The sequence below is a fragment of the Aquila chrysaetos genome, chromosome 17 (genome assembly GCF_900496995.4).
Source record: "Aquila chrysaetos chrysaetos chromosome 17, bAquChr1.4, whole genome shotgun sequence".
Lineage (NCBI taxonomy): Eukaryota > Metazoa > Chordata > Aves > Accipitriformes > Accipitridae > Aquila > Aquila chrysaetos.
Window position 1 is genome coordinate 21,402,370 of NC_044020.1, and position 25,879 is coordinate 21,428,248.

At 43.5% G+C, this 25,879-nt stretch overlaps 2 protein-coding genes across 5 annotated transcripts; both read left to right on the plus strand.

Moving 5' to 3' along the window:
* Nucleotides 1-222: 222 nt before the first annotated feature.
* Nucleotides 223-6,724, plus strand: LOC115352791 (C->U-editing enzyme APOBEC-1-like). 2 transcript variants are annotated; one of them, XM_030041429.2, is made up of 4 exons: nucleotides 223-393; nucleotides 3,910-4,370; nucleotides 4,916-5,031; nucleotides 6,026-6,724. In XM_030041429.2, the coding sequence occupies exons 1-4, from the start codon at nucleotides 371-373 to the stop codon at nucleotides 6,077-6,079; spliced, it is 654 nt and encodes a 217-aa protein (XP_029897289.1). In that variant the 5' UTR covers nucleotides 223-370; the 3' UTR covers nucleotides 6,080-6,724. The 2 variants fall into 2 exon arrangements, with proteins under 2 accessions (XP_029897289.1, XP_029897290.1); XM_030041430.2 differs by having other exon boundaries at nucleotides 248-393; nucleotides 3,970-4,370.
* Nucleotides 6,725-7,246: 522 nt separating this feature from the next.
* On the plus strand, nucleotides 7,247-25,351 carry LOC115352776 (C->U-editing enzyme APOBEC-1-like). 3 transcript variants are annotated; one of them, XM_030041401.2, is made up of 6 exons: nucleotides 7,252-8,830; nucleotides 18,803-18,911; nucleotides 20,229-20,256; nucleotides 20,684-21,072; nucleotides 22,304-22,422; nucleotides 24,808-25,351. In XM_030041401.2, the coding sequence occupies exons 1-6, from the start codon at nucleotides 8,828-8,830 to the stop codon at nucleotides 24,832-24,834; spliced, it is 675 nt and encodes a 224-aa protein (XP_029897261.2). In that variant the 5' UTR covers nucleotides 7,252-8,827; the 3' UTR covers nucleotides 24,835-25,351. The 3 variants fall into 3 exon arrangements, with proteins under 3 accessions (XP_040985612.1, XP_029897261.2, XP_040985613.1); XM_041129678.1 differs by having other exon boundaries at nucleotides 7,247-8,830; nucleotides 22,304-25,351; XM_041129679.1 differs by lacking the exon at nucleotides 7,252-8,830 and adding an exon at nucleotides 9,980-10,113 and having other exon boundaries at nucleotides 22,304-25,351.
* Nucleotides 25,352-25,879: the final 528 nt, after the last annotated feature.

Below are 25,879 nucleotides of genomic sequence, written 5' to 3' on the forward strand. Positions count from 1 at the left end.
AGTGGGAGTTTCCTGCACAGAATAATAAATCTCATTTTTCTGCTGACAAAGCATTATCATACCTTTCAAACTTCAAGCAGGCTTCAAAGAGATTGTCCAATTATTACATTTTTAACTGGAAACACATATCAGCCCTCACTCCCCAGCTAAAGGGTGAGGAAAAAGCACTGCTAAGGGCAGGCTTATAAAGAAGTGTCATTATGTGGTAGCAACCGTGGTCAAACCAGTTTTTTCCCTTTCCTCTTACATCACCCCGAGCCAGTGAAGCCTGGGGGTGTGCTCGTCATCATCGGCCCTGCTGCAGGAACAGAAACAGAAAGCAGGACAGCACCAAAGGAGGGTTCACGGGGAGAGGAGAAGAGGAGAAGCCATGTACAAGAAAAAGCTGAGAGGGTAAGAAAAACCAAAATTGCTGACCAAATCCCCCCACCCCAGCTTCAGCTCTGTGTTGTCGTTGCTCCAACCCAAGGGGACCCCTCCCTTTGTCACCCCAGGGGTGTGCTTTCTGTCTGTGCAAAGTCCCTGCCTTGCGTGGGGAAGGGCAGGGGTGACACTGGTGCCAGCGTGCCCGAGTGGGAGCCCCGGTCCCTGGTGTGACTGCGGCGGGCGAGGGGCCGCACCGAAGTCTGAGCTCGTCGGGGAAGTTCCTGCCGGAATAAAACTGTCACGGGAGCCGTAAACCAGCAGGGAATAAAAGGCGCTGATAGGAATGAGTGAAAGATGGGGCTGAATTGGGGAAGGGCTAAGGCAGGAGCTGCCTCACCCCAACGCTGGGCAGCAAGAGAATCCAAAAGTGCCCCTTCCCTGCTCGACTTGCGGGTCTTGAAACAGCTATTGTGCCATAAAATAAACAGGAAGTGTCAGGCCAGACATTTTCTGTCCAATAGAGGGGAAAAATGCAAAAGTTTCAACGCAAAGTTTAGTAAAGAAGTGCATTGGCTGTGCAAAGCGTTAGCAATGGAAGAAAAACGCAGATTAAAGAAGTCTTGACATAGCTATGCTTGCACATTTTTAGATATTATCATTATTACTATTATTATCTTGCAATGAGCACAATTTTAAATAGTTCCTAATAAAAAGTGTTAGAGGAAGGAAGGAAAATTATTAAATATCTATAATGGTGCAGTTTATTACAAAAAGTTTTAATAAGATACTAGGTTTAGGAGCTGTTTTTGTAAAATTAGTACATTTTAAAATAAACTCATTGCATTCCTGTTCAAGTTATGGATGATGGGACAATAGAAAAGATATAAATAACACATTTTAAAAGATATTTGTAATCAGTCAATAAGTTTTCAGGGTTTAATGCACATTTACATAGCAGCTGCATATTAATGGAAAACAAGATAAAGCCTAGGAGACAGTTATGTTGGCTGTCATCCCTCTGCCATTTTCTCCCCTAACTAACTCCTCTAAACTTTTTTGGGTGGAAATCACCTTTCAAATACTCAGTCTTCACAGGTGGTGTATTTCTCTCCAGCTCTTAAATTCTGAAAGGGTTACAGGTTCACCTTCATGAGACTGATGAACCAAATTTAGAAAGAAAACTAAAAAAGTATTAGGACTTTTTGTTTGTTTGTTTTATTTGCTAACTCCTAATTTTGTCTTGTATTTGTGTCAAGGAACCAGCTATTAAGTGCTTGATTTTTCTGAGTTAGGCTCCATGTGTGTATGCGTACCGCACATAACTATGCTGAACAGCAAGGACTGTTTGTGATAGCTGTACAAATAAAAGAATTAAAGTGATTGCGTGGCTTTGGGCAATTTATCTGTAAACTCACAACTTATTTAAAGTATTTTCTTACCTGGTTTGGGGAGAAAAGGGAGTAGGTGCTGGGATTTTGTATATATTCTATAGTGTGGCAATTTTTTATGACGTTTTTTAAATTTCTTGTCAGTCCTTCTGTTAGAGGTGTTTAAATTTACATTAATCCATTATTTAAAAAATGGCAAGTTATATCTGTAGCAGATATTTATAAGAATGCAGACTTTTGTTTATATTGCATTAAGCTGATTACACAATAAATTTCAGTTGGCTTAATACATCTTTAAGTGGCTATATCTTGAAAATTAGTGTATTGCAATATTGTTCTAAAGAAATGGCTTTATGTCCCTGAAAATATGCACAGGACAGCCACTGCAATAGCTTATCCAAAGTACAGTATTTTGTGGTCAAGACACAGGCAAGAGGGTGCTTAAGACTGGTTTAGGTAAGACCTGGAAATTTTAACTTGTCTTTATGTTATAATCAGATGGCAACCACTACAGATACCTTTGAACAAATCTGTTGTAACACTGCTTTCCAAAACCTTAAAGATACCTCCTGTAAGAATTAGATTAACTGATTGGGCTTGAGTATTGGGAGTTCAATGTATTTTCTTTGGTGAACTTCAACCACTGTCACTATATTCCCTGTATATATACACACAAGCACATTATATATATTATGTACATATTTTATGTACATATGTACATACATTATGTACATCTATTATGTACATATACTTATTTTTTATATATATATGTTCCCTAATCATCAAGTTTTAAAGAAATTTAAGCTAATAGGCACTAACTTCCAATAACGTAATAGAAATAGAAAAAAACCATCTCTTTTAGCACCTCAAATGAGAAAAAATGAACATTAAGCCTGTGCTTCACTTTTGTCTCTCTTGGTTGGTTTTTGTAATAACATACTAAAGGAGTTAACTATAATAAAAAAAAGTTATTCCTCTACCAGATTTAAACATTTGGTGACATTTACATTTACTACATTTACATAAATTCAATAGAAAGTCTGGTAAAGAAATCTGCATGCATAGTTTCTGTGGTTTATATACACAGAGTTTACATGGTAAACAGAGATACACTCTGTAGTTTACAAACTGGTTTGTGTACATATGTATTTTAATGCATAGGAGGCTGGGATGAGGAAAGACAGGGTAAGAAGACAAAGCCGTCTGACTGACTCAGATAAATGAGATGCTTCTTTACATAAGTGATGATAATATGTGACAGCTGCTTGATCTGCAAGATTTCATTTGTCCTTAGTTCAGATAGTGGTTTTTTTGGTTATTGGTGGGTGCTAATCTATGAAACAATCTACAGGCTTATTGCTTCTCTGTTAAGAGCCTGTCCAGTTGTCTACTAGATCTATTCTGAATTACTCTGATGTGGAAAAATATGTGTCTATCTGAAGTGCATTCTCATATAAATCTCTATATAAAGCAATTGTACAAAGGCTACAAAGTGCTAACAGTGACTTCATATATTATTTATGTATCATGGATAATTACTGATATAAAGGATACATTCACGACCAACACTGGCAGTCTTTCTACAGTTACTTAATTGACAATATTTAGAGCTCTGCTCTGAGCTGAATAGATCTGGATCTAAGAGATGGACTATCTGTCAGAAAATCTCATTCTTGGGAGATGCATCTTTTTGCGTAGAGCACTTCTTTTTCCTTCCCTCATGTAGGATTGTGCTGGCTGTGCTAATCCTTATGAAAATACGAACAAGAGAATCCAATAAGGAGTAATACTTAGCTTTATAATTTATCAGTGGTTTTATTTTCTTTCTTTTAATTTTCTCAGTTTTTACAAAACTTGCAACGGCTCCCTACATTGAGAAGGGCTACATAGGAGCCTTGGAAAAATGTCTATCACATAAAAACATATAGAAAGCTTTTAGAAATACTTACCTGATGAGGAAGAGAACAGCCATAGGAAGGGGTGAGGAGATGGAAGTTCTGCATGCAGCTGCAGACAAAGGGAGGATTAGGTGGTTCAGGGTTTGGTTCCTTTAACTACTCCGTGGTGTCTACCTCTCCATTTTCCTTGCATTGCTCTCATGTTTTGCCCTTCTCGGTTCTCTCATTTCCTCCACCCTTCGCCTTCTTTTGTACAGGAGAGCTACTGAAAACAAAGTTGTAACCAGTCATTCCTTGAAGTTTCTCTTCTGTTTCAGCATGTATATATCTAAGAAGGCGTTAAAGAATCATTTTGACCCCCGTAATACTCCACGGGACACATACCTACTGTGCAAACTGCAGTGGGGTGAGACCGGCACGCCTTGGATACACTGGGTCAGAAATGATCATTACCATGCTGAAGTCTACTTCCTGGAGAAGGTCTTTAAGATGAAAAGATCCAATAATTATGTCAACTGTTCCATCACCTGGTACTTGTCCTGGAGCCCCTGTGCAGACTGCTGCCATGAAATACTGAAATTCTTAAAGAAGCATTCAAACGTGAACATAGACATATATGTAGCACGGGTTTATTACGCAGACGATGAAGATAGCCGCCAAGGTCTGAAGAACCTTGTGAGCTTGGCCGAAGTAACCATTGCTGTCATGGAAATGCAAGGCAAGCTTTTCCGTGCTTTGTGGGACTGGGAAGGGGTGAACTGGTGGACTTTGTGCATGGGTGAATCTGTTATGGGCTTGCTTCTGTGCCCAGCGTGCTGCCCAGGTTCTTTGGGGGCACATCCATCATCATTCAGTGACTGTCACATTCAAAAAAAGATGTTCAAATATCGCAGGAGAAGGGGGACAGGACTCTTAGCAACCAGACCTGTATGAAAATTTTCCCTTGTTTAAAGACACCATCTTTCTGTCACTCCTGAGGAAATGGGAGACAGGGTGCTTCTCCCTCGTCCTAGGGGACTAAATGCAGCTGCTGGGATAAGGCTGGGTGATGGGGCCCTCTGCTGATAAGAGAGAGAAAAAAAATGCCGAGAGAAAATCTCATTCGTTCCAAATATGGAGTGGAGAGCATGCATCAGATGGCCTCTCCATGGCCAAGCTGTCTCTGTGTCATGGGCACAAGGAAGAGGTTAAAAAGTCTTGTTGCCTGAGTTTGTCTGGTATCTGAATAAACTGAAGTTAGTAATTTTGCTTCCATTTCTCCAGACTATACTGACTGTTGGAAAAACTTTATCCAAGGAGGTACTGATGGTGGTTTCTGGACCGAGGGCTTTCAATCGGCAGTAAAAAAGAATCGTTTGAAGCTCAAGAACATGTTTGAGGTTAGTAGACTCTGAGGGATAGGGGGAACCACATGCAATGATTTGCAGTCTGGGGTCACTGAGCTGTAAAAAGCAGGAAAGAAGCTGTTCATACCTAGTTGCAGTTTAAAGAGTGCTGCAGCATGTTTTAGGAAAAAGTAATATAGTAAAATCATAGGAACTATCCTGTCCCATTGGGAGAGAAGCACTGTGGATCTTCTTCCATCATATTACAAAGCAAAGGCTAAGAGTGCAGCTTTTCTCCTTCAGGCTCCAGAGTGGGAAATCCTTTGATTACCAGCTGAAACTCCAGTCTCATCCCAGAAACCCTCCATCAGATTCCTTTCTAATCTGGATCTGAACATGGGTTTCTGTTCACCAAATGATGCTACTCAGCTGCTTTCTGTCAATATCTGCAGTGGTCTTACACCCCCTCTCAGTCACTGGGCCCCTACATTCTTCATTAAAGTCCCTTCCAGATTTGATTCAGCAACTTCCCTGGCTGGTCCAAAGGGTATTGTTTCTGCGAGATGAGAAAAGCTGTTCAAAAGAGAATGCCTGTCCCCTGGGAAAATCCAACCTTTGTTTTTGTTTTGTGCCAGACCTCCTGAAAGGCAGGAGAGAAAAGAGAGAGTGTGTTCACCAATGGTGCTCAAAGTTTGTGCCCCTGGAGACAAGAGACCCTGCTTGAATGAATAGGTCCACATCCTTGGCCTGGAAGGACCGCATACAAAAACAATCTAGCAAAACTCATATAAGTTCTGCAGCATTTTTATTTCAATGTATTAGAATTTTCTGACAAATGCTATTTTTAGTGAAACAGAATGAAAGAAATCTATGGCTAAGTAGGTCATTGAACATCTGGGAAATCCATTTTATATGGCATCTGTGGAAAAGAAATATTCTGGGCTATTACAAGTAATAGACTTCTCCTGCTATGTCCATTTCAAATCACAGCAAGTCCAAAGTGCAATTGTTAAAGGATCTAAACATCATGTTTTTATTTTCATTTCAGGATCTTCCATTAATAGAATATCTCAGCTTGGAAGGCACCCATAAGGATCATTGAGTCCAACTCCCTGCTCCTCGCAGACTACCTAAAACTAAACCATATGACTAAAAGCGTCGTCCAGATGCTCCTTGAACTCTGACAGGCTTAGTGCCGTGACCGCTTCCCTGGGGAGGCTGTTCAGTGACTGACCACCCTCTCAGTGAAGAACTTCTTCCTTATGTCCAAGCTGAACTTCCCCTGACGCAGCTTCATTCCATTTCCTCCTGTTGTACGATTTGGTGTACTACTTACATAGAACTTGTTTAGCATAACTTGCTCAGCATTAGTAGCTAAATTTGCTGAAGCCTTAGGCCGCAAGCTGTGAACTTTCAGCTAGATATGTTGAACTTTTACCTAGTCAAGTAAAAGAAGGCTCTAGAGCTGGTTCAAGGCAGAATATAAGGAAGCTACATTCATTAACAGAAGCTGGAACCTTAGAGATAAGAAAATAAACGGCCCGCCTAGACACAATGTAGGGACCCAATGAAGAATGGGAAGACCCCAGTCCCTAATATTACTACTGGTCCAAACTGTTGCATGAGGGGTGGGGAATTCAGATTGTAAGGGTATAATTGCCCAGGGATTTCTTTGTTCAAGGTCCCTCTTTGGAGGCACCCACCTCGAGCTGTAGCGCTATTAATAAAAAGTACTTTTGTAGAGGAATCTATCTTTTGGCTTATCAATTCAGCAGAAACCTAGAGTTGAACGCAACTGGTGACTGGTTGCCAGCCTGCTGTAACCCCACTTACTATAACCCCTTGAGCCCGACCCGTCAGCCAATTGCTCACCCAACGTGTGATGGACTTGTCTAGCTGTGTGCTGGACACTTTGTCCAGAAGGATACCGTGAGAGACAGTATCGAAAGCTTTGCTAAAATCCCAAACCACCACATCTCCTGGCTTCCCTTGGTCAACTAGATGGGTGATCTTGCCATAAAAGGAAATTAAACTGATTAAGCAGGACTTTCCCCTCGTGAACCTGCGCTGGCTATGACCAATGCCTGTGTTGTCTCTCAAGTGTTTTTCAGTAACCCCCAGAATAACCTTCTCCATAATTTTACCAGGCAATGAAGTGAGACTGACAGGCCTGTAATTACCAGGGTCTTCCTTCTTACCCTTTTTGAAAATTGGGACAACATTTGCCAGCTTCCAGTGGACTGGGATCTCTCCAGACTCCCAGGACCACTGAAAAGTAATGGAGAGAGGTCCTGCGATGACACCGGCCAGCTCTTTCAGTACCCTGGGACGAATCCCATCAGGCCCCATAGATTTATGCACATCCAGCTGGAGCAGCAAGTCTTGAACAAGTTCAGGGTCTGCTGGGAGTTTATCATCCCCCTAGTTACGGTCTTCCATCACAGGGCTCCGGGGGTCCCACGGCCCATCATCAGTGTTAAAGACAGAGGTGAAGAAGGTATTAAACGTCTCTGCTTTGTCTACGTCTCTATTTGTGAGGTGACCAACCTCATCAAGTAAGGGACCAATGTTATCTCTGATCCTCTACTAAGAGTTTTCACCCACAGAAGATGGCCAGCTGCCTTACTGCTTGTATGTAGAAGATAACAATCATAAAATGTTGCTAACATTCCCCAGTTTCTAAAAGCCACCAACATCCTGGAAAGACAGCTTGTCACTGGAAGTCTTGAGCATACTGCCCAGTGCTACGTATCCCCGATGAGAAATTTCTGGATGTAGAAATGGAGGCAGGTACCAGCCAGAATGGGGAACAGTGTCCCAGGCCCAGTACTCTGCTAACATTGTTATTTCTCTGATGTGGCCCAGTGGTGCACAGGCTGATGGGAAAAGGGTACTCAAAGAGGACTGATAAATTAGCACCCAAACAGTTGATTAATTCACTGTAACTTACTTCAACTGAGGGATTTTGATGAAAACAGGCTATTTCCTTGACTCTTGAAAAACGAGTCTCTGGCAAGAGAAGGTCGGGCTGCTGAAAGGTACATTTGTGGAGACATACTGTCCTCTCGGCTATCCTTGTCTCCTACCTCATGCTGCAAGAGGAACAAAAGTGAATGTAAAACCACAGAAAATGCCCCATCGGGGCAGAAAGCATAGTCCAGACACTGTATCTAGTAGTGGCAGGAGGACATGCTTTTTAGGGAAAGCAGACAAGCCTGGCCACTATTTGTGGTTCATTATGATCCGGTCACATTACCTCAATACCCACAATGACTGTGGTTGGGAACCCTGCATCTTCCCTTTAGTGTCTGTTTATGGGCTTGTTACCATGAATTTCTCAGATTTCTTTTGGCCCTGTCCTGCCATCTGTGTCCAGTTTACTGAGGCAGCAGATTCCAGAAGTTCACAGCTTGCCATGTAAATAAGTACTTGTCTCTGTTTTAAACTGATCAACTAATCACAGTAAGCGCCAGTTCTTGCTATACAAATGTCTCATCATTAATCACTGAAACACTTGTCTGCATTTGAAAGGCTGTGCTAGCCTAGAGAATTTTCCACTGGCTCAGTGGGAGCTATAACATGTAACTGACAGCAGCACTTGATCTTAAAAGAGCAACTTAAAACATCCCCAGATGCTCCATTCAACAGAAGCAAATCCTCCATCCACCAAACGGTGTGACTGTGGCATGATAATTACAGTATCCGTGGTCATTGCATTTCAGCAGCTGCACTCAGCTGGCTAAAAGAAGTAAGAAAGTATTTTTATCCACAAGCCTGTCCTGGAACTGGACCACTAGATGTATCCACTGGAAACTCCTTGAAAAGCAAGGCATGTTAGGCTGCACAAAGAATGGTAGGAACGCAGTTGTACCCCTTGCAGTTGTCTGGCTGGGTTGTTTGCTCCTCTGTCCGATTGTTCGCTCCTCTGTACTGTGCAAAGGTACAAGCCCTGCTGTCCGTACCAAGAGCTTGGGAACAGAACCTCTCTCCATCCCTTATTCCTGATGCTAGGTTATTTTTGCAAGACTAGGATAAATATTCATTGACTTATACCCATTTTAGTCATTAAATTCTAAAGCTATGATTGGGCCTGATTCTTCTCTCATTTGTATTGCTAATCTTTTAACATAGTCAATAGAATTACTCAGAGTTTTCGACCAGTCTAGCCTAAAGAGAATCTGGCTTATGGAAAAAAAGAGGTGACAACCTGTAACTCACAAAATGGCAGCACTCCTCCTCAATTAAGTAATGGCCACTTTGGTAATGTGTCCTCCTGTTTATATATGGGTCTTTACATCTTACAAGTTTAGGAGCTGATGCTTTCAAGCTGGTCTTAAAGAGGCAGAGAAAATTGATCACACAAGTTGTTATTGGGGTAAGAGAAACACAGACAGTGTGAAACCACTAAACTCAATTTATGAAGTGAACCAAGCGCCTCGCCTCAATCTCTACTGTTGAAGGTCCTTGTAGCTAGTTGTTGGCACAGGCTGCCAATCAAATGATATCACAGTATACCTTCCCAGCAGCTTTGGGGATGGTTCTGTCGCTTGTTCATGTACTGTCCATGCCAAGGCTCATTATGCTTAACTTTTGTTTACATTGTCCTGTTGGCCTTGACTTACCACGCTCAGCCCGTCTGTATTGTAACCAGCTCTTGGTCAAAGCAAGGCTGTGACATTCCTATGTCACAAGCAAGCAAGAACCCCAAATTGTTTTCACAACAAAAACTGAGGGCAATTATTATGGTCTGTGTCTCTCAGGGCCCTGAGGGCATTAAAAAACCCTTAGTTGCCTTGACCACCCTCACTTGGGGCTTCCACTGACACATCGCCCACAGATGGCCCAGGAGCTCCATTTAAGCTCAGGTCTGCACTATTAGTCCCTGCCTGAGCTCTGGCATAGGTGTGCTTCTCTCCATCTCTCACACCCATCCCTATGTCCATGCCCGTGGCCAGCCATGGAGCCTGTTGATCTGTTTCCTGACCTGTGAACTGATTTTCGAGGTTGACCTCAGACCTGTCTCATCTCTGTGGACCAGGGCGGTGATCACTGTGTCTGTATGTGACCTTGGTTGCCATCACAGGACCTGATCCTGACCTGAGGATTGACTTCCCAGCTTGACCTAGGACCTGCCTGGTCAGCATGAACCTGCCTGAAAATCTGACTCTTGGTTGATCCTGGCTGCTAGCCCTGGGCCTGCCCTGCTCTCCTTTTCTGGGCACACTGGGACGGGCCCTGGCTAGCAAGGCTCCTTCCTTGCTGTCTGCTTTATCTTGCTTGACTCGGCTCCTCATCCTCTAGGGAGTCGCTGGCCCTTGCTGCACCCTGGCAGTGTCTGGCAAGAGTTGCAAGAGTTGGGCACAGAAAACAGTGGCTCTGGACACCTGGCCAGTTGTCTAGATTCTGCTTATCTATAATGCTATGACGACATTTTTATTTCAAGCCATTCTTTTTAAGTCATATTTGCCTAGCAAATTAGTCTGTGGTCAAACAGTAAGCAAGAAGAGACCTCAGTTTCAGCTCAGTTCTCCCCGGGGTGTGTGTGGGGGAGAATAAGGAAATGAAATACAAAATGCTGTATCTAATGTAATAGTGAAAATAAACATACCAAATGAGACCTGATAGGCCAAATAGCAATGATGCAGCTGAGCAATATTTCTCAATAGTAACTTAGAAATCAGAAGCCATCTCTCTTGAACTGGCAGAGGCAAAAGCCAAGTCATGAAACAGGAGAATACTCTCGCTGCTGCCATAGCTGGCTGGAGCACTGCCATTTAACCATGTGGCACGTGCATATGGGGCTAGGAAAAAGATCTGGGAGCTGAGGGGTGATGTTCTGTACTCAAATGTCTTGTAGTTCTCATGTATTGAGGAACAGAAAGGCCTGAATCCAGTCCCAAGTAGCACCTCTATGGTCACTGCTAGTCCCTTAATGCACTGCAGCCTTTCTGTTCCCTGCTTGAGGCATATGACATTTTAGTCTCCCATGGACTGAAACTTGTGCTTAAACTCAGTCATTTAGAGGCTATGGATGATATGTAGAGTAAGGTCTCATCCAGCACTCCATTCTGGCTACCTGGTCTGTTCGCATCCTCTCCACCTCCAGCCCAAGCCCGTGCCCTGCCACACAGCGTGATGACTGCTCTCCTCACAGTCCCCTTCCTGACTAGAAAGGTGCTGCAAGCTGTTGTCTCTTTCCCTGCAGCATCCCTGCTGAGGCCCAGATCTGTCAGGCACTGAAGGGGTTGGAGCTCCATTGCTGTTTTGGCCTGGACTTTTCCTTTAGCGGATCAGAATTCCGGTGCCAGCATGCTCTATATGTGCCACCCCACCTCTGCATCTGGATGGTCACTTGGTGGCATCCCAGAGCTCTGAAGAGACCCAGGGAGCAGCCAGAGCTTTATCTCCCCAAAGTGGCTTTGGGAGCCTGGCTCAGCTCTGCTTCCCGATCTGCAGCCCCAGAGGTGAGATGCAGAGCCGCAGTGCTTTGCACTGGCGTTGCCTGGTTTGCGCTGCATCCATTGCTACCATGGGTCTGGTTAAAACAAGAGCAGTTTTCCTGCCAAATGAAGTCTCTGTTCGTCCTTGAACCTTATCCATGGTGATGGGAGGCAGAGTGTCTCAGTTTAAGTGTCTCTGGTGAAGGTGGATTGTGGACTGGGCAGTAGGCTGTGGCAAAGGAGGTGCAGATGGATATGTTCCCCATCCTGCAGCCCTGCCTGTCTCACAAGACAAGCAGTCGCTGTGTTAGCCTCCAAATCTGCAGTCTGTGTTAACTGTAGTAGTGAGATCTGGCAGGACTTCCCTGTCAGCATCATGCATGACTTCTCTGAGATAAGACAGGAAAATTGTGACAGGGCAGATTGCAACGACATGGTATCATAATTCCCTCTGCTTCCAGCTACCATCTGGATTATTGGTCTACCCCGTAGTGGGGTCTTTCCATAGCAGCTTCTGATCAGCAAATGCCTAATCCATAGCACCAGGGCCAAGACTATTTGGGTAGTTGGAGATGATTTTCAGGCCGCTTTCATAGCTGGATCTGATGAACATTTACAGTTGACCCCATTGGGTGTACTTGTCTGAGTGAACCATGACAGCTCAGCTGGATTTTTGGATATAAGGTCTGCCCTTCCACCCTCACAGTTCCCTGCTCATCTTGATTTCCATCTCATTTGTTTTCTACTTCTGCCATCTGCTGCTCACAAACACGGGTTAACCCCACATCCACCTTTTAATGCCTCACTTCTCTTAAGACCTACTTAGATGCAAAGAACACAATCCATAACCATCACTGTGGCAGGTGTGGCTCCTCCTTGTACTGCTGACTGGCCTAAGCAACACAGCTTCAACCTGGGAAAAGGTAGCTGGGACCCACCGCTTCAGCTGCATCCCTAAATCTCTTCCCTTGAAGGGTTATCTCACAGCTGTACCAGGTGTCCCCTGGACCTGCACCACATGCCATGACTGTTCAAGTTCAAAGCTATCAAGACTACTGATAGATGGTCCCCTGAAGATTGTCCTGCCTCTGCTGTGAGGAATACCATAAAACACTGCTGCTTAAACACACGTTTGAGTTCCTATCTCACAGTCCTGCTCCATACCAGTGACAGGAGAAGGAGCGTTAGCTGTGATGGAGAGACTATTTACATAGTAACATAGGGCCCGAATCATGAAGATCCTGGCAGAGCAACCCCGTATCTCTGGAGTCTTCTGAAGACTTCTTACAAGACCTCTTTAGCAGCTTACCTGTGGATATCCAAGTAGGGTGGATTTCTAGCCTACCTGTGGATGTGAGATGGTGAGTTGGGTTAACCCTGGCAGGCAGCTAAGCACCACACAGCTGCTTGCTCTCCCCTCTCCCTGCCCCATGGGATGGGGAAGCGAATCGGAAGGCAAAAGTGAGAAAACTCATGCATGAAGATAAAGACAGTTTAATAAGTGAAGGGGAGAAAAAGAAAAGGCAACCCCAATGATGCAGAGGCAGTCACTCACCACCAGCAGACTGATGACCAGCCAGTGCTTAAGCAACAGCAACTTCAGAAAAAAATCTCCCCAAGTTTTATTGTTGAGCATACCATTAGATGACATGAAAGATACCTGTGGTCAGTTGTCCCAGCCAGCATCTTGCCCACCCCCAGCCTACTGACTTGGGGGCAAAGTCAGAAACGGAGACGGCCTCAATGCTGTGCAAGCGCTGTTCAGCAATAGCTAAAATGTTGGTGTGTTATCATCACTGTTTTCGTAAACCAGGCTAAACCACAGCACTATACGAGCTGCTGTGAAGGAAATTAACTCCATCCTTGATGGTGCCCGATGGTTGTAATGCCTGGTTCTGGCAGACATTTTCTGCTCCTCATGGAGGTTTTACCTCCCATGGGAGCTACAGCTTACAGGTGAATTTTGGGAAGAGTTTAACCATGTGGTTGCCATTGAGCAATCCCGGAGCGCTTGGGAAAGAAAAGCTCAGTGCTGAAAGTTCCTAGAGCTGCTCTGAACACTCTCTCCAGTATGACTGATAGGAAAGGAACAGATGAATCATTGCTTTCTCTCTAGTGAAGTCTACCTGGTTTTGTTGTCCCCCTTGCTATTTAAAACCCTGCCAGTTGTGTGATGATTGTGTGCCAGACTCAGCCTCCCAAAGGGAGTATGGACACTCTGATGTCCACTGGGTTTGCAGTACTTATTGTTCTGCTAATGCTTTGACACAGTACGTGCATTGAAACAAAGAGGTAGAAGCGAGGCAAAATCAGAAAGATAAATATGCAGACCTTCTGTGCTGCAAAGTAGTGTGAGATGACTGTAGAAGGACTGCTTAGACTAGAAAATCATAGTCCAAAATACAGATACGTTCACTTGCAGCATTTCTTTTTTCACACTGACTCCTCATGAAATATAATTGATCCACTTCACTGATTTCTATAGCCTCACCAGATTTCTATACCCTTACCAGTTAATGTGAAAGAATTCTATTACAAGGATATTGGGATGTTTTGTTTAGCTAAGAAAAATTAATATTGAAGTAAGCACACAGGTAAGTCCTGCCCACTAACCACCCATCCTCCACCTTGCCTGGGTCAGGGCTCTGCCCACACGCCCTTGTGGCTGGCTGCCATTCCACTTCACTGTTCAGAGTCAGACTTACCCAGAAGTAGCACAGTGTCAACAGTTATCTGAATCTCTTACATTTTCGTTTCCACCTATGGAAACTGAACAAGAGTCTCAGTAAAGTATGATGGTGCTGTGTAACCTGCAAAGGAAAGGAAAGCAAAGGTGCTGGGAGAGATAAAAAGGCCATGGGTGGGTGAGCTTACTGGTCAGAGTTGTAAATTCATATGCTGCTAAGGACGTGTATTTGTTTATCTACAAGCTTGTTTTTATATGCATTATTGCATTATTATGCATACATATATATGTAAATATCTGTGTGTGTACTCATACATACATATTCATACACACACAGAGACACGTTTTAGCCCTTTTTAAAATTTGAAGTTCACAGAATAAATCTCAAAAGGATCTGTGTGTTTTTTCTTTCCATACAAATGTAGATATCTGCTGAGAAAATGCCATTAAATCCAAACAAACATACAGCAGATTTTCCTTTTACTGTCAAAAGTGCCAGCAGCAGAACACTTGAACTAACACAAAAGTTACCATTACAAATTAAGTCCAGGAGGCGGTTTGTAAGTGGAGATTGAGACCTAAGCCTCTGTGGGGAGAGCCCCAAGCTTTTAGTCACATTTAAGTTTTGCCTTCCCCCTTGCTTCCAGACTTCTACCTGGTGATTCTCACCTCTTTCCAATAGATCATTGAGCCAGAGAATAGAAAGCTGAGTACCTGTAAAATTCTCAGAGATTTGCAAATTGGGATGTTGGCTGATTCCAGCCTTGTCTCTTTTTGTCTTCTATGATGTCTGATCTAACTTTCCTTCTTCTGTGCTCCTCTTTGTTCTCTCTAACCTGCCTGTCTTTCCTAATTTCCTCCCCATGTTTCCATTTCTATGACTTCTACCTCAGTCCACATTTGTGTTTTATGCTGAATAAAATTGTTCGGTGTGACGTTGGAGTTGGTGTTACCAGATGTACACCTTGGGTTTCAAGTGTCAGATAAGCCAAAAGATATTTGAGAAAAATTGCAAACTTTGTGCCTGTTCTCTCGAGACACAGCTGGCTCAGTGAGATAAGTTAGAGGAGTGGTACATTCAGGAGACACCACTACTGTAATACTGTCATGCTGCAGGACTGCTACGCTGAAATCTGTTTCCTGGGAGACATCTGTAAGGAGTTAGCTCCCTGTTGCTCTGTCCACCTCTCTATCACCTAATGTATATCCTGGAGTCCCTCTGAAAAGTGTTCTGAAGAAACTGTGAAGTTTCTGGATGATTGCCCCCAGTGAATCTGGTCATATGTATACAGCATGGCTCTGCTACCACAAAAGGGAATGTTATCGTGAAGGTCTGAGGAACCTGGTGGCTAAAGGAGTCACGTGTGAGTGTGTGTCCACCACTCTGTGTGCCCTTTGCTGTGTATGATCCTCCAAAATGCATTTGTTACCGAAATCCGGAATAAAACTCCTTAACAGCAATGAGACGTTAAGAAGCAGGCACTCCTTTATTGCAGCGCTGGGCACACGGGGGATCGCTCCACCTATCGTGTGCACCTGTCTCGTCTAACTGTGCAGGTTAAATACACACCTGTTATACATGTTCACTAAATTTCTAGAAAATGTTATACATAATCATTAACTTTCCGATAAATCATTAGCATATGTAAATGTCTCTTCACGCAGGCGGCGTGAAGGTCTCTGGTGGTCTTCCGTAGTCTTCCTCACTTGTCCGCTTCTTGACCTCTCTTAGGTGATTCTGTGCAATACAATTCTCACCATTATCTATATTAATTTACATAAAAATGCATACTATGTATATTCTTAAATGTAACATTTCTAATAATTGGTCCTTCAGTCACACCATCTTATTAATATTCTTATGTTAAAACAATCATTGGTTAATCTCACTTAACTCTACTGATTAGAATCCTCAATAATTAGATCGAGGTGGGAAGGGTAAGGGGTTTCCAAGGAGCAAACTGGTGTCCATAACGGTTTCCTTAGTTTCCTAAAACAAAACACTACAAATCAACAAATCTTTGTCAAAGTTTCTGTGGTTAACTGATTTTAGACAATACTTGAATTCTTATGGTTACACATAGTACATTTTCTAAAGTTCCTAAGTTCCTATGACTACATTTCAAACTTAACACTCCCATACCTATGCTTCACAATTTTCTGCTTCTTAATCAAACCAAACTCTTTTATGTGATTAAATTTTGATTTCTTTATCAGAATATTTGCAACACATTTATGTTCAGGAGGTACATGTATGAAGGTGGTGGTTATTTTTTAAAAAAATCCATTTGCTGGTGTGGGTGAGATATATTCAGATGTTACCAATAGCTCAGCATTACAAACCACCTTCACTTTTATCTCTAACATTATCTTAAGCAGCTTCTGTAAGGGGAGATAATTGACAGCATGAGAAATAGAAAAGAATATTTTGATCACAGCTGTTTGAGTAATATGAAGTCCCACCCATATATATGACCCTTGTTACAGACATGTAGCAACTTAAAGGCATACTGGATTACTGCTATTTGCTCATAAAGGCCAAGAAAGGGTTTTCCCACTCAGGTATATGAACCTTTTGGAGGTTATTATCACCCTCTGATGCACTGAAGTTTGGTCCCCATAGACAGGATGTGCAGTTCTTCTAGAAGCATGAAAATTCACTTGTGTAGTAACCTTGTCTTTCTGATTTTGTTAGGGTTAAACCAACTGCCAGATTTGGCAGGGATTCCTCTCCTCACATTAAGCTGGCAGAAATGACAGAACGACATTTCCCTTTTTTTTCTCTTTTGGTTTTCCACCATCTCATAGAGCACATTCACCTTCCTGGAGACACCTGGAAATGTTGCATTGCAAATTCCCTGCTTCTGCTTGGACTCGTTTTTTCTCTCTCTGCTTTCTGTGACACATCGCTGGTTTTATACCAGGAACTACTGCTACTGAGCACTGCTGTTAATCAAGCCATTTCTTGCAGATCAGACTAAGCATCTCAAAACCTAATTTACAACTGCATATTTGCAAATATCTACTGCAGCGAGAAGGAAATTAAGAGAATAGCATAGTATCAATGCATTTCTGGCCTTACTGAGTATCATGTCCATGATCTCAAAAACACATTAGTCAAACACCTTTCAAATTTTTTTCAAGAAGTGTCTGAGTTGATCCCATTCACTCTTCCCAAGTTATGAACTAATACAACCACGAGGCAACACTTCTGTGCTGTGAAGTGGGTGGTGACCTTGCAGCAGCAGAAGAAGCCCTGAAGGCAGATGCTGTCACGACCAGCCTTCTCCTTCACAGAAGGTCCTGCCGGTGCCTGAAGCCCTTCTCCCTCTGTAGTCCACCATTCATGTTCACTTCTGTTTGTTTTGCCCTGCAGGAAACGGAATATTTTTTGACAACAGAATATTGAGGGCTGGCCTTGGAGAATACAAATAAATCACTCCTTTAGCTTTACAATCCCCAGTCAGACCTGGCATTGAGGATGGCAATGGCTTTGTCCTCAGGGAGTGCACATTACTGGACCATGGCTCACCAGGGATCCATTTCTGCGGCTTGCATCAGGTCACAAAATAATTGTGTCACAAAAACAGGGGAAACTGTAAGTGACGGAGACTGACTCAGCACAGTCATCTCTAGCTAAGCCATATGAGGAATTCTTTTGTAATCCCTTTTGCTCTGCAAGCCAGTTTTGGGTGTGTCAGTCAGAGAAAAGCTTCTCACTAGCAACTAGCATTGCCTCACTCATTTTTCAGATTAAATGGGAAATATTTTTTGCTGCATCTTGTGTGAATTACAGAACAGATCACAGGAAGGTGATGCCCAGTTCATAATGCAGAGCATATTTCTCAGGGCACTGGAAAAAGCCTATTCTTTTTACATCAGGGAACTGATCTGTCATGACCAATAGCTTCTGCAGATACTCACCAGCTGGCTCAGGTCTTGCTGTCAGGATGCTCACACGAGTACAGAGATTTTCTCAGTTGTGAAGTTTCATAAATACCTGGGTGTTCCCCCACAACAAGCTGTCCACTGCCATAGCTCTCTTGGATGCTGGGCAGCTTGTTTAGAGTTAGCCTGAGAGTGTCTGCCCAGCTGCTGACCACAGCTGTAGATGTGTCCTCACACACATTGAGGGTCTGCCTTGCGTGCGTTAGGACTCAGGTTCAGGGGTGGATGAGTGGTCCTTGGAACTCCACAGAATGGTCCCATGAAGGGAAATGGCAGTAACCATCACCACCTGCTGGAGATCCATAAAATCACAAGCTTTTGCAGATGATGTCTTCTGTTTCCCTCTCTCCACCGGGTTCTGCTCAACTTTCTGATGATAGCTGGGTGCCAGAAGAGTTATCTGCCATGCCACAGCTCTGTGACTTGATGCCGTTTGTGTAGATGCTTTTTCTCCCTTCGTGCATTGGGGTGACTAGAGAAGACTTGCTTTTCTATTCTGGGGCTAGGGGTAATAAAGAGATAAAATTTCTGTTCTGCACTGCAAAAAAAGGGCTCACCTGTTAATTCCAGCTTCTGGCAGGTAACCTTGTTTACACCCCCAGATCTACTTCTGAATGGGAGTCACCCTCTTTAGCAATTTTTTGCTGCCAGGAGCTTGCTTTCAGTTTCCCCGAGTGGGGTGGTTTATGCGCATAAGAGCAAGTCACCGGGAGGAAATAGTTGAGTAACATTACTACTGTCCAAACTTCAGTGTTTGGGAACAGAAACTGAAACAAATGTAAGACTAATAAAGAGACATCCATCGCTCAAGAGGCAACAGACAAATCCAGAAATATCCATGGCTGCTGTCGCTGATAGAGGTAAGTACCTGTATGTGAAAAGCAGGTCTAGTTCTCCATATTTGGTGTAGATATTTATTGTAGTTGTATCTAAGGAACTGATGAGTACAGCCAAGTGTGTGCATTGGCACATGAAGATATACAGGAGATACTTGTGGATTTTGTGTGTTATCTCTTTGAATGCATTACCGTATCTTGAGTCTTAGGTCCAGCTTCAAAATATTAATATAATTTTGTTAACCCTCATGTGGCATTAGGCAGGAAGAATTCAAGTTCCAAAAGACCTCTTAATTGGGAAAGAGATCTCAAAGGCAATTAAGAATGGAGAAAATTAGTTGGCTTATCTTTTCACCTATTTTGTTTTCAATGCAATAAAAAATTAGAAGATGCCTCTTAAAGAACTGGTGCAATAAGGCTGTGCAAAAAGCTGATCAGGTCTCTGTTGATGTAGAAGACTATTTTATTCCTGCTGAAATGTAATTTCACTGTGTATGTTTCATAATTCCTCATCTTAAAGAGCTAAGAGCTGTGGAAAAATACCTTTAGTATCTTAATTCTAAGTAAATTAATTCTTCAATAAAACGAGGGTTCTTAGATCCTTAAGTTTGCTCTGGATGGACTTTTACAAAAGAAATAACTGTCCTTGATCACCCGCAATTGTTTTCATCTAGACCCTCAGCTAGGGAGGGATGATTGAGTCATAGGGTCAAACTACTTTGCCATCACAAGAGACAAAAATGTATATAATCAGGCAGGTCTGTGGTGCCACCCCACAGGTATTTGGTAGTCAGAAATCACCCTCCTATCTGCACTGATATTTTTCCCTCGGCACTGATATTTTTTCAGCTTTTGAAACAGTTTCATACTAAGAAAAGAAAGAACCGTTGACTGTGGAAATGTTTTTGTCTAGATTGACATTACGAGTACCAACAGGAAAATAGCTGAATTTTTGCCAATAGAAGTGGTTTGGAAGATACAAAGGGAGAAGAGATTTGATTCTGCTCTTTCATTAGTCAGGGAAAAGCAGATGCAGTACTGCTGAAATCAGTGAAGTTAAACTTGAGTGAGATGGCAGTCAGCCCTAATGTGTTAAAGTGAGTAAAGATTCATGTACAGCATAGTTTAAACAACCATCAAGTTCAGCTCCCAGGTAGAAATCCACCACTCCCGCATCCCAGAGTGGCTGTCCTGCTGTGCAGGGATTACTTATTAAGCCCTTTTAGATAAAAGAGATTTGGAAGGAAGTGTATAGACTGAAAGGGCCAGGACAGGAGGTGTAGAGGAAATTTTGTTCTCTGATCTGCTATCCCTAGTGACTGACAATTCTGTTCCATCTAGGTGCTGCACCCAGAGAGAACATCCAAGGGTAAGAGATATAGTTCTATCACTGTGTGCTGCCTGGGCCCCATGGCAATTTCCAGACATAGGCAAAGCTAAGAAGCCTTGTGCCTTGTTTTCTTCTTACCATCACTTTCCCTGATCTGCCTTTCCAGTTGTCTCACTGCTTTGACCAGTGCTGATCTCAGAGTGGTGATGGGGTTGCTTACTCTCCCAACACCTCTCAAGGAGGTGCTGTGGGTGTTTCACCAGGGCCACTCTAGGGGAATAATTCTGGAGCCTTCATCAAATTCCAGATTTAGATCATTAGATTGCAACATTCTTCAAGCTGCTTATCTGTGATGGGAAAGGCTGAGAGTGGGAGGCTTGGCTGATGTTGAGAGCAGGCAATGCACAATGGGACCAAACAACATTGAAGTGGTGGGATCATAGTACTGCTGGTACATTTGTCGCAGGTGGAAGCTACAGCCAAATGACTTCAAAAGAAATTACTTGCCTGGCCAACATCCAAAGGTGGTGTACATGCTGTATGAAATCAGGTGGAGCAGAGGTACCATCTGGAGGAACTGGTGCTCAAACAATTCTACCCAACACGCTGAAGTCAACTTCTTGGAAAATTGTTTCAAGGCCACGCCATCTGTTTCTTGTTCCATCACCTGGGTCCTATCTACTACCCCCTGTGGGAAATGCTCCAGAAGAATTCTGGAGTTCCTGAGGGTATATTCCAATGTGACCTTGGAAATATACGCAGCCAAGCTGTTCAAGCACCTGGATATCCGTAACCGGCAAGGTCTCAGGGACCTGGCAATGAATGGAGTCATTATACGTATCATGAATCTTTCAGGTATCCCAACCACTCTTTGGCTTTGCCTAGGTGTGGATTGAAAGTTCTGGGATTATGTGCACTCTCAGCAGTTGTGCTTTGTAATAGTGGTGATGACTGGCATTGGGGAGGACTGGTGAGTGCAAAAGTGCCACTCTCTTCTGCCTTATTTCTTCCGCAGTCCCATACAGCAGCAGGACCAGCATCGTCATTTCCTTTTGCGAAATCTGAAGGAGAGTTATGTCTTTCTCTAGCCATCCATGCCTCCTTTATATACAGTAAAAAATCCTGAGTGTAAGATAGAACCTGTCCCTTCTAGCATATATGGGCAGATCAGCTTGCCAGCTGCAGCAAGTAATGGGTTTCCCTTGATAGCTGGAGGAGACATATCTAAAGGATACTTTCAGAGGATGAATCACAGAGGACGTCTTGCATGTGTGGCTTTTAATATGTATATCTTGCTTGTCTGTTGATGTTTAGCTGTAAAAATAGTCCAGACAAGTAGCTCACAGAAAGGAGCGTACATTTGAAGAGATGAATCTCACATACCTGTCTGGATACTTGCTACTGGAGTATGCAGCTAGAAAACCTACCAGCTCAAATGTAAACTTAAAGGACATTGCTTATCTTGGGGAACCTGTCTCTGGGATTATACTACCAGAGCATTGACAGAAGCTCTGGCCATCCTATCAACACTAAGATCAATATGAAACTGCTAAATGTTAGGGTGTTCACTCCAGGTTTTCCATGATCGTCAAGGTAAGTCAGACAGATTCATGACTGAAGCAACAAGTTTATCATCTTAGCCAAAGCTGCTGTGATCAAGCACAAGGCTGCCAAAAGGTATGCCTGAACAGCCCTGATTACATGTGCTACTTCCCTTCTCAGTCACTCCCAAAGAACCAGCCTGTCACTCGCTAATTCCTTCTCCCTTGGCCACATGCTCTGGATTTATGCCCTGATCTGCTAGCTGTGATAGGGCTTGCCCAAGCCACTGTAGTGATCTTTCTCTCTTTGGCAAATCCCCTTTTTAGACATATTGCTATTTGTAGAGTTTTGGTTCCCCTTTCCACTAACTTATTTGTGTAGTTGCAAGTCATTGTTAGTCCCTTGCATGAATACCCTCAGATGAATATCTTTCTCCTGCCCTTTACCGTTGTCTTACTGAGAAAGAAGTGACTCACTGACATATTCATGAAGAAAGAACTGGGCATGCCATTCATCAAGAGTGACCAGATATCTCTCTTTTCAGATTACAGTTACTGCTGGAAAAGATTTGTTGCATACCAACATGGAGAAGAGGATTATTGGCCCTGGAGCTTCACTTCATACATCTTTCTGAATCAGACAGAGCTCTCTCATATCCTTTTGGTTAGTAGGCACTTGAAGAAAACACTGAGAGAGAAAAGTAGTGCAAAATCCTAGGAAAAGGAGGTTTGGAAGATCCCGGCAATAGTGTTAGCAGAAACAATAGTAGGAAAAATAAGCACGGGCTTGATGCTGCATGAACAGAGGGCCGAGCGGGCAAGAGATTGCCAAGGACTATGATCTTGTCCTCATTGTGCCTTTGTGGCCAGGAGTAGAGAAGAGATTTAGCAATACTCTCACTTTTTTTACGAAGGAAATGGTAAACTATTTCAACCCTTTACATGGATCAGCTACAAGTTCATTAGCTTGCAGCTTACTGGAGCTATTTGATCCCAAAAGCTCCTTCAGCTGTGTAAACATGATTCAAGTACACTTGTATTGCCTCTCAGGACAAGACCACTGATTTTAGTTAAGTTCTGAGCAAGTTCAAAAGCCCAGATGGGTGGATTCACTTTCAGAATCAGACCTTACACATAAGAGTATCATATGATTGAGATCTGCATTCCCTATTTCTTGCAATCCATACAACTGCAAAAAGTTATTTCTATGGCCTGATATCCTACTATACAAGAAAGAGAAGGTGGTCTACTGAACAGGAGAGAAGACCAGGACTGGAGTTAACTTCCTGGCTCAGCCACCCTTTGTGGAGCAAGCCAGTTCTTCTTGAACTGGTCCCTGTATGTAGAACAGGGGCTAGCAGAATGGACAGCAGGAGATAGAGGAGGGGATGCACAGAACTACATAATACAGACAGGAACTTAAAAGTCTAGAAGGAGAAAAACTAACCTGTTTGTAGGATGCTATAAATGCCTTGTTTCATTTCTAACTGAGGAAAAGTTATGCATTAGCGTTCATTTCAGTTCCATCCACTCCAAAGTTTACACAGGTCTTTTAATACCTCAGGTTAGGTATTAGGTATACCTCAGGAAAGGACCTGACCTTTCTAATTCTGTCTAAGACATTCAGGTGACAGGATACACAGTCAGCGGCATTATCCCGCCAGTCAGCTGATCTAACAAAGTAGTTAATGAAATGTAACTGTTTAGGAGATATTTTTCCCTTGGCTTTCAGCCTTCCAGAGTCTCCTAATGTCTGAGATGATGAAATAATTTAGCAACTTACGCACAATCAAATGCATAGTGTGATGCTTACCAGGGAGCTGAACAGAGCCGTCTGCTAAATGCTTGTGAGTACTGACAAACTGCAGCTGACTCAGCACAGTTCCCTGGGCAGCAGGACATGGCAGATATGCCCTTCAGGTCTTGGTTTTAGAGACAGCTAACAAAAACCTGTCCCTCCCTGTGCCCCTGGCAACCCTGTTGTTTACTGCAGAGTCCCGGTGCCTAGGAAGCTTGCACTGGGACACCCATGCTGAGAGTCAGGCACTTGCTCAACTGCTTTGCCGTCTCGGCGAAACTCAAGCCACCCCTAAAATGAAGGTGAACAGGGCCCGTTATCAATAGTTCTGACTAACCACTAACCCCCCCCAGAAGGAATGGGAAGGTCTATGTGCTCAGCCCTTGCAAACACCCAGCCCCATTGTACTAATTACACAGGGGTGTAATGAGGAGAGTGAGTTCCAGGCACGTGCTCCAGAGAAATACAGACCGTTGCGTCAAGTCGTGCCCCCCCTGCATAAGAAAGACACTGAGGAACCAGAGAGGGTTTGGTGGAGTACCACTGCGATGCTCAGGGGGCTGGAGCACTTGCCCGACGAGGAGAGGCCGAGGGAACTGGCTTTGTTAGACCTAAAGAAAAGGAGGCTAAGGGGGATCTAGCTGAAGTGTCCCACTACATAAAGGCAACAAAGGCAGCCAGGCCCTCCTCAAAGCTGCACAGAGGAAAAATGAGGCAACAGGCACAAGCTGCAACAGGGGAAATTCCAACTGGAAAGAAGGAAGAAGTCTCCCCAACAGCGGTGCCGTACTGGAGCCGGTGCCCAGAGAGACTGTCAGATCTCCATCCCTGGAGATGCTGAGAACTTTCCTCTAGAGCTGCCAGATGTAGCTTTGGAGTTAGCCATGCCGCAAACACGTTGTTGGACTAGAGACCTCTAGACAGCTTTTCCAACCCCCAAAATTCTGCCTTTCCACAGGATCTAGCTCCACTTCCCCTGAATTCAGCTACGCAATCTGCCACCTTTTAAATGCTTCTGTTTCTGAGTGGTCTGGCTTTCTAGGAGGGGTTTACACGGCACGGTAAATTCCGAGGTGCTATCCTGTTGTCTGGAAAGCTGTGTCCCAAGGGAGATTGTCTAACATGCAGGACGTGGATCAGAGCAATCTCTTGGACTAGATGCTGTATTTTGAAAGTCTGGATCATGTTGAAGGGACAACTTAAGTTTTTAGCACCTAATTTTTAATGTTCATGTTTCTTTCTTCCTGCTAGGGACTTCCGCCTTTGCTGGCAAACTGAATACTAACAAGCATCAGCAGCATGTTTCAAGCTCACTTTGTGCATCATAGCACTATTTACAAGACTGGAAAAGCCGGTCCCTGGCAGTCTTTTCTACTGCAGCCTTGAACTATCAGCTTCATACTGCCACCAGAGAAGGCTCTTATCACTGGCTGGGCATTGCTAAGTATTGGACACAGCAGAAGAAGCACATGAAAAACCATCAAGAAGTTCTGATGATGCAGCCAGGACGCAGTGCTCTTGGTCTTTACAAGGCTTCCTGAGAGTCCAATGGGGATGGTGACCATGCCCCAGGATCAGGCCTTTCATGTCTGCTGATTCTGCAATCAGATTCTGTGAGTACCCTCTTGAGAGGCCCGTGAGTAACATTTTTTGTGCTCTGATCTGTTCCAAAGAAATAATCAGGGCAATGCATTCTGGTTTTGAGAATTTCATGAAGATCACTTTTATGGCTATGTGTGTATGCTTCAGAAAATACTTCATGCTATTGCAGTATTTCTGTAATATTATTATTATATTACTGCTTTTATTAAAATATAATACAATTGTATTACTAAGGATTATGTTGCTTCATTTTAAGGTTTTATTCTCCCTATTTTTATGAAAACAACAGAATAAAAGGGAAAATGTCCTCTCTGTGGAAATTTTGCTTTCTTGCTCAGTTCCTGGGCACATCCTTCTCTTGTAATTCCAGACTCTGGAGTCCTAGCTGTTCATTGTAAACTGGGGGAACACAGTAAAAAGTCTCTGCTTTTCCAGCTGGAAACACTGAGTGGAATGGTGAGGTAGGAGATATTGAGAGCTCTGCGCTATCTCTACAGGCAGAAGGCAAAAAGAAGACACAGGTGTGTTGGGCCTTGGAGCAGTTCTCAGTTTGCACTGCAAATAATGCAAACCATCTGAATGAATCATGCTGGGAGCTCCATGTTTCAGGATTCCCCACCCCTCCAAGCAGAAGGCCCATTGTGTGATCCCACTGGGGAATGTGCTGCTGCTGGGATTTGCAACATGCGGGCACAAATGATTCTTTGAGGAATAAGGCAGG